This window comes from Solanum lycopersicum, chromosome 4 (genome assembly GCF_036512215.1).
Source record: "Solanum lycopersicum chromosome 4, SLM_r2.1".
NCBI lineage: Eukaryota > Viridiplantae > Streptophyta > Magnoliopsida > Solanales > Solanaceae > Solanum > Solanum lycopersicum.
The window spans coordinates 40,085,298-40,094,545 of record NC_090803.1 but is presented as its reverse complement, the minus strand read 5'-3'; the positions used below and the strand labels follow the sequence as shown (position 1 = coordinate 40,094,545).

General features: G+C 38.9%; 1 protein-coding gene across 1 annotated transcript; it reads right to left on the bottom strand.

Moving 5' to 3' along the window:
• Positions 1 to 3,480: 3,480 nt before the first annotated feature.
• LOC138348099 (uncharacterized) lies at positions 3,481 to 5,367 on the bottom strand. The gene is made up of 2 exons (XM_069296709.1): positions 5,270 to 5,367; positions 3,481 to 3,943 (listed from the first exon to the last, which is right to left on the bottom strand). Exons 1-2 carry the CDS (start codon positions 5,365 to 5,367, stop codon positions 3,481 to 3,483), a joined length of 561 nt encoding a protein of 186 aa, XP_069152810.1.
• Between the last annotated feature and the right edge of the window lie 3,881 nt (positions 5,368 to 9,248).

Below are 9,248 nucleotides of genomic sequence, written 5' to 3'. Positions count from 1 at the left end.
GAACCCAATACTTATCGTCTTTTTAGTAATGGTAGCATTTTTCTACTAATGGGTTTTTAAATTTGCAGGCACATCACTAGGAAATTCTGCAGAAAGTTACTCTGCAGCAGTCACTAACGGACACATCGATGGACTGTTGCGCCTGCGATGGACCGTCGTATGCATCCGTCATACCAGGTATGTTTTTCTGTTATTTTGAAACTAGGGAACACACGAGGGAACCAACGACGGGTCGTCACAACTGCGACGGACCGTCGTCGGGGAACCGTCGCGTGATTAATGAGTTATACCTGACCCTACCCGGCTGGACCCTTTTTCAAAATCAGACCGTTTAAACCCCCCCAACCCCTCATGGAAAGTGAGTGTTAGTGTGAAGTCTGAGTAACCCAACTTACTATCCTCTTTTGGGGTTTTCTTGCCTGTGTTCTTTTTTCCCCAAAAGACTGATTACTTTTTCTGTTGAATCGGCATTGTTTATATCTTTTGTACATAGTTTAATTCTAGAGCATGATGGCTAAAATGATATCCTGATAAACTGGAAAATAATGCATGACTAGGCATAATAATTGATAATTGTGTGGATCTAAGCATGAAATAGAGTTACACCATTGCATTACCCTAAGTCTTAAATTCGAACTAGGTGGCTGATAATCTTGTATAGTGATGAGATGTCAAGTGAGTGTGAGGAAATTTGAATAGTCCACTATTGGTACTGAGCTAGAACTTGCCTGGTTAGTCCTGCTAAAAGTAAGTTGTAATAGACAATTAGGAAAGGATCATAGGCCCTTATTCAATATAGCCCATTTCTGGCCTAAATAAAAGAAAACCAAATGAAATTTATCCTTCTTTGATCCAAATGATCTGAGCTTAAAAATATTTCTGGCCTAAATAAAAGAAAACCAAATGAAATTTATCCTTCTTTGATCCAAATGATCTAAGCTTAAAATAGACCTTAATTTTTCACCCCAACTGATCTTCTCTGGGAACAATGTGTTGGCCCTGGTCCCTCCTTGGACATGTGCACCTCAGCTTATGCCAAAAGAATAAGTTGAAGGTGGCTAATGCAGTAAATTATGGCCCTGACCCAACTTTGGGTATTGTACTTTGACTCATGGCAAAGCCATGAGTTGAGGGTGGCTACTATGAGGAATGCTCTGGAAAGTGGGGTTGAAAGAACAAAGAGAGAGAAAGAACAAAAGTAAAGTGAATCAAGAATTAGTTGAAATAAAAGTAAAGAAAAAGAAAAATATACAAGAAATACAAGCAAGAAAAGAAGAGAGTCACTTACAAAACTAAAGAAAGAAGAGAAAATAGCAAGGTGAAAGAATATGAGAAACTGGGCTAGATAAAATGATATAAAGTGGAAGGTTTAGCCGATATGTCAAGGAGGGCAAAAAGTCACTAAAGTATACCTAAATATACCTTACCTGACCCCGAGCCTATGATACTAGCTAAAAAAAAGTCCTATCGTGATCGTAAGGGTTGTATAGCGAATTTAAGGCAGTGAATATAAGGGCAAGCTTAAGGCAATATGTATGAATGAGTGTGACTTTGTTCTGAGAGCGAGTGTTGAAAAGTAATCCTTAATACTCAAATAGAAATCATTGTGTGAAAAAGGAGGATTTTGTTTTAAAGTGAGGACACTAGTTGCAATTCCGGAATTGTTAGCACCTCGGTGAGAAATTGAAGAGGATAGGTGTTAGTTCATGGTGAGTCTGTGTCATGTCCTGATCCCACAAAATTCAAGCCTAATAGTGATAGCATGCATAGATTTGATGAGATTAATCGGGATTGATAGCCAAATGATTGAAAAGGATAAAACATGGATACTATTGTACAAAGATTGTGTAGTGAGTCATAGTGCGTCGCTTGAGGACAAACAACGAATTTAAGTTGAGGGTGTTGATATACCGTAGTTTCACGGTATAATTAATACTTTTTCCTTACGTTTACTATGTCCGAATGTCTTTTTGTGCTAATTTTTATATAAGTTTCTCTTTGTTTTGCAGGAAACCTGTCCAAAGCTGAATGCGGAGATTTTGAGCGAAAATGCAGAAGAGACCACATACGGAGCTTATGACGGTCTGTCGTGCTCGAGACCGTCCGTAGGTGGCAGCGTAGTGCAGCTGGTGAAGGAAGATGGGGAGGTCTGATCAAGTGTGGGGTTACGAAGCTTGTGACGGTCCTCATGTCTATGACGGTCCGTCCTGCAGGTTCGTCATGAAGTTCAGAGAAGTGATCCCAGTACCCAGATTCCAAGAGTTGAAGTGTTTTGGAACGAAGAACCTCGATGGACCGTTGTTCCTATGAGGGTCCGTCATACTTGCCGTCGAGGGGAATGAAGAGAGCAGCAGAAGAAATTGCACAAGTATGGGACGACGGAGTCCATGACGGTCCGTTGTGACCACGACGGTCCGTCGCGAGGTCCGTCGATCCAGCCGCATTTTGGCAGATTTCCTGCAATTAGAATCCTTGTTAAATTAGGTTTTTGTTTTTTATAAATAATTTGAAAAAACCTCGTTTTTGAGGTTAGACACCAGATAGTTAGACTGTTAGATTATAAAATTCTTTATTGGTAAACATTGTATTGTGAGATTCTTGATAATCATTAGACTTTTTGTGATATTATTGATTAGTTTGAGATTCTTGCAAGTGAATATTGGGGATTAATCAAGCAAACTTTTGGATTTTACTCTTTCTCATTGAAGTAAGTTCATGAATTCTTATCTACTATATTTGAATATTGTGTTGATGCTATGAGTAACTAAACTCCATAACTAGGGTTGTGGGAACTATAGGCAAATAATGAGATAAACCCTAACAAAAATAACAATTCTAGAATAGTGTCTTGCATGTATTAATAATTCTTTCGCTTAGAAGTCCTTTTAACGGATGGCCAACGTTAGAACTCGCCTTAATGCTACTTTTCGGATCAAGGAGGTAGATAATAGGAAAAGAATTATTAACATAGATTTAGTGTATACTATTTAATTGGCTAGTATTGATTGGTACGAGGTAATAACTTAGTCAAATATCGAATACGATGCTTAATATGAGGTAAGGATAAGGGTTAGGATAGCAACACACGTAGCCGGACCAAGGTGCAGAGTGAGATTTTCTAGATGCCGGACCAAGGATTTAGAAATACATAACTTATAACTTTGCATGCAAGATACTAGGAAAGAATTGTTATAGTTAGAGTTATAAAATTATGAACCTGTGGGGAACATGTAAACCCTAGTTACTTTTATTAATTGATAAAAATCCAATATTCAAAGTTGTTAAGTGTCTCTGTCATGTTTGTTAATTAATTTTAATCATTTAGAAATAGAAACCCCCCTTTATTGTTTTTACTTTCTGAGGAAGTCATTGACCAAACAATAGTAATAACAGGTTGAAGTTAAGTCTAGACTTTTTCCTCGTGGGAACGATCCCAACCTCACTAGTTGGGTTATTTACTTGACACGACCGCTTTACTTCTTATTTGAGAAGTAAGTTTGAGCGTATCAGTGAATTTTCATAGGATTTGAGGCGAAAATCTTCAAGCTCATTCAACCTATTTAGTCTTTGTTCCCCCGCTTCATTCCAATCCATCTTCAGTTTCTTCATTGCCACATTGCTTTGTGCTCTAACTAGACCGGCAAGTGACAAGCCTTCCCATATACAAGTTGGTATGGAGACACCAATGAGATTCTTATATGCAGTCCGGTAGGCCCAAAGAGCATCATCAAGTGTCCTTGACCAATCCATTTTATTAGCATTCACCTTTTTCGCCAGAATTTGTTTGATCTCTCGATTGGACACCTCAACTTTCCCGCTAGTCTGTGGATGATAAGAAGTAGCCACATTATGGTGATCCTCATATTTCTCCAATAGCACTTTGAACAAACTATTACAAAAGTGAGAGCCACCATCACTAATAATGGCTCCAGATGTGCCAAATCTGGAGAAGATATTCTTTTTCAAGAATGAGGTGACACTCTTTTATTCATTGTTACGAATGTTATAGCTTCCACCCATTTGGATACGTAGTCAACCGCCACAAGTATATACTTCATCCCATGAAAAATCACAAACGTGCCCATAAAATCAATGCCCCTTACATCAAATAACTCAATCACCATAATCAGATTTAACGGGAGCTCTTGCCTCTTTGAAAATCCTCTATCTCGCTGGCACCGATCACATGATATGGCGAACTCGTGCGCATCTTGATGAATGGTTGACCAATAATATCCACACTGCAAAATCTTATGTGCAATCCAGATACCACTATGGTGCCCACTCAACATATCAACTTACTGTACACAACAACGAATAATCCCATTGGCACAACTTCGATATAAGTAAGGCTCATCCAAAAAAAATTCACATCATACATGAACTTCTTCCTTTGATGGAAAGACAAGTCCGATGAAACTATATCACTACCTAGATAATTTGCTAAATCTGCAAACCATGGAGTCAAATCTTGATGAGCAGCCAATACATGTTCATCAGGGAATGCATCATCAATTTAAACTTTATCTCCCACTTCATGCATAGCTTCATACTCTAACCTAGACAAGTGATCAGAAACTTGATTCTTAGTCCCCTTTCTGTCTTTTACCTCGAAGTCAAACTCTTTCAGTAATAGAACCATCTAATCAACCTTGTCTACGCATCCTTCTAGACATCAAATACCTCTAAGCGGAGTGGTGTGTATGCACAATGATCCTCGTTCCAAGCAAATATGAGCAAAATTTTTCAAAAGGAAACACCACCCAAGAAGCTCTTGTTCGGTTAATTTGTAGTTCGTTTGAGCTTCATTCAGGGCCTTACTTGCATAGTAAATGGGGTGAATAATTTTTCACTTCTCTCTCCCAATACCACACCAACAGAAACCCCACTAGCGTGACACACCACCTCAAATAGTTTACTCCAATCTGGGGAAATAATAATGGGCGCGGAACACCAACTTCTCCTTCAACTCTCTAAATGCTTTCAGAAAAGATTCATCGAAATAAAACTTACATTCCTTCTCGAGTAGTTTGCACAAAAGATGTGCAATTTTTGAACAATCCTTTATAAAACTCCATTATAAACCCGCATGTCTAACAAAAATTCTCACACCTTTTATAGAGATGGGTGAAGGAAGCCTCTCGATAACTTTGACTTTATCTCGATCAAACTCTATCCCTTTGTCTATGATGTGATGGCCCAACACTGTACCTTCTTTCACTATAAAGTGATTTTTTCCCAATTATGCACTAGATTATAATCCTCACACCTTTTGAGCACCTCGGCCAAATTGTTCAAACACTGGTCAAAGGAGTCTCCAACCACAGGGAAGTCGTCCATGATTAGCTTAATAGTTTCTTCCACCATATATGAGAATATTGGCATCATATATCGCTTGAAAGTGGTCGGTGCATTAGACAACCCAAACGATATCCTTTTGAATGCAAATGACCCGTAAGGGCAAGTAAAATTGGTCTTATCTTGATCCTTAGGGGCAATAGAGATTTGATTGTACCTAGAATAGACATCAAGAAAACAATACCCCCCTTTTCTTGAGATTTTATCTAACATCTGATCCATAAAGGGCATGGGGAAATTGTCATTCTCAGTCCACACATTCAACTTCGATAATGCAAATAAACTCTCTATCCGGTCACTGACCGCATTTGAACTAGCTCGTTCCTCTCATTAGGCACCACATTTATCCCACCATTTTAGGCACACACTTAGCAGGGAACATGCAAATGTTGTCTGTAATAAGATAAATGACTCTGGCATCTAAACACTTGATGATCTCCTTTTTCCCTACCTTTTGCATAGGTGGAATGAATCTTCTTCAGTGCTCAATACCGGTTTGTGATCGAGCATGAGTTAGATTTTGTGTGAACAAATATTGGGGGGATCCTAATAATGTTTCCAATAGTCCACCCAATGGCTCGTTTGAACCTCTTCAACACTTCCACTAAACACTCTACTTGTTGACCATTCAAATCAGATGTGATTATCACCGGTAAAGTGCCATCTCTACCCATGAACACATACCTCAGATGAGGTTGTAGATCCTTAAGCTCTTATTTCGGAGCCTCGTAAATATATAGTTTTGCGGGTGGAGACTTGTGATGCTTCATATCTAACTCTAATTTCTTTGGTTTTGACCGATATTCATTTTATTCAAGTGCAGCCACTAGAGACCCATAATATTCAATACCATCACGCTCAAAATTCATAATCACTACCTCTAGTGCCTCGAAGCATAGTCGCTCTTCAATTTGTACCTCAGATATACTCCCAACCCTGTAGGATATAACATAAACCATTAGGAGTTCACCGCTCTGATTCATGGACCTACAGATGTTGAAAGTTGCTTCTTCATTGTTGAATCTAAACTTTATCTGCCCCTTTTCAATATCAACTAATGCACGCCTGGTGGCAAGGAATACCTCCCTAGAATAATGGAAACCTCAAAATCAACCTCGCGGGCAAGAATTAGAAAATCGGTTGAAAATATAAATGACTCCACTTACAGAAGAACATCATGGATTATAATTATAGGACTCCTCACTGTTCGATCAGCCATCAAAACCGCATCGTAGTAGGCTTTGAGTCACCCAAGCCTAACTTCTTATAAATGGAAAGAGGCATGAGGTTTATGCTTGCACCAAGATCACATAGTACTTTAGAAAAGTGTAGCAACCCGATTGTACATGGAATGGTGAAAGAGCCAGGATCTTCCTTTTTCCGGCACAAGAGACCTTGTAGCAATAGAACTACAATGCTACAATCTGTCACCAAACTCAAACTCACTGACCTCTTTTTTGTCTCCATATCATTCATAAACTTAGCATAACCGGGCATTTGTTCCAAAGCTTCCATAAAAGGAACATTGATGGAATGATGTTTCAATAGAGTGATAAATCACCGGTATTTACCATCCTCAGTATTCTTCACTAATGTCTAAGGGAATGGAGGTGGAGGTCTAGGAATGGAGACTACTTTCTGAGACACCTCTACTTCTATAACCGTGTCGTCCACCAACTCTCCACTAACCTCTAAAACCTCTTTGTCTTTTCTCCTATCATCTTCTACCACAGACAACCTAGGTGGATCAATGGTTTGCTTACCCCCTCGAGTAGTGACCGCCATGAAATGCCCATCATTTTTAGGATTTTGGATGGGGTTTGTAGTAAGAGTTCTAGGTTGGCGTGGATTCACAATAGTAGAAAATTCTTAAGATAATTAATCAAAATCGTATGTGCATCAACCTTCTGCGAAAATATTAGCTAAATCACCTTTCATCTCTTTGGCATACTCATCACTAGTGTAAAATATCCTCATCATTTTTTGTGGCATATCTTCAACTAGCGCTATACTACCTCCACCATCCCTAGGAGCAACTTCCTAATTTTGTGAGGGAATTTAGGGCCCACTTCGATCATTTCTATTACCATACTTACCCCGGTTGAAGTTGTTATCACAGTTGTAGTTTCAATCTCAAACATATAGACCCTCTCAATTGTAGTTACCATAGTTCGGACCTTGATTTCCTTGACCTTGGCACCAATTTTACTGATTGGAGCCTTGAGATTTTGGTCGGAAACCCCTCGTCTGCTCATTCACTGCAGAGGTATCTTCTTCATAATAATACTTATCTACCGGTGGTGGTGGTTTAGTAAAGTAGTTTACCGCATTTACCTTTTCTGAACCTCTGCTCACATGTTTCAAAACCAAACCTAGCTTAGTTCTCATTTGTTCCGACTCTTCACACATCTCATCTCTTGTTGGGTTGTTTGTAGCTTGTAGTGCAAAGGTATGTCTCCCAGTGTCCGACTTTTTAGTGCTCTAAGCCTTGTTGTTTCGATATATCTTCTCCAACTTCTCTGCAATCTCTGCAGATGTGAACTTTACATAAGAACCCCCCACAATAGTGTTGAGTACTGCTTTATTGTTATCATCTTGATCACAATAGAAGTACTCTTTCAATGACTCATCATCAATGCAGTGGTTTGGGACGCCTATTACAAATTTAGTAAATCTATCCAGAGAGCTACTCACCGACTGCCCATATAGTACCACAAAGTTGTTCACTTTTTTTGTGGTTGAGCTTCTTCGACACTGGGTAATACCTTGCTAAGAACGCATCTCTCAACTGATCTCAAGTATAAATGGAGTTGTTGGGAAACTTAGTAAACTATATGGCAGTATCTCCTGTGTGTGATAGAGGAAACAATCGCAACCTGATGACATTTATATCCAAGTCTTGCCTACCTACACAACTCTTACACATAGACTCAATTTGGCTACGTGAGCATGAGGGTCCTCTAATGACAGTCCCGAGAATACACTCGTCGTAGTGAGCATTTGCATCAAACTACTTGCCACCATAAATGTATGCCCAGGTGGCAAAGGGGGGTAGGACAAGAGTTCCATCAGAGTCCGCAATGTTAACGTTACCCCTATAGTAATCCTGAGGTTATGGTGCTGTAAGATGCATCCTCTACGCATTCTCCAATTGATTTTGAACTTGAACTTGATTGTGTGCCTCAATCGTTAATGGAGGTTGATGAATTGCCCCATCACCTAGATTGGCTGGGTTCTGTGGATTTTCCATTCTTTGCAATGTACGGTTAAGATCAGGATGAAATGGAAAGAGTGGTTCTCCTCGGCATCATGTACTTGGCATAAACTAAATCTAGACATAAAAGTGACTAAAACAAAAAGAAAAAGTAAAATCATGAAATTGTTGACTAAATATCAATAATGTATTTAAAGTTAATCTAAAAGACAGATTCCTTGGTAGCGGCGCCAAAATTTGATACGCTCAAATTACACCTCCCTAAATAAGTATAAGTGGTCATAATCAAGCAGAGAACCCAACTTGTAGGTTGGCATCGATCCCACGAGGAAAATGGTTTAGACTTAACTTCAATGTACAATTATGTTTATTTAGCCAAGGTTCTTCTGAAAACGGTAATTAAAGGGGTTTTTTGTGAAACAAATATCTTAAACACTTCTAAGTTAACAAGTGAATGAAAGTTTAAAAAATGAGATTCTATCAAGTTGTGAGACTAACTAGGGTATATGTGTTCCCCATAGTTTCATAAGGTCGTATTCCTAGCAATAACAATTCTTTCCTAGTGTTTTTAATGTAACGTGGTAAGTTATGTATCTCTAAATCATTGGTCCGACATATAGAGAATTTTACCCCATACTTTGGTCCAGCTACGTGTGTATGACTTAGTTATTACTTC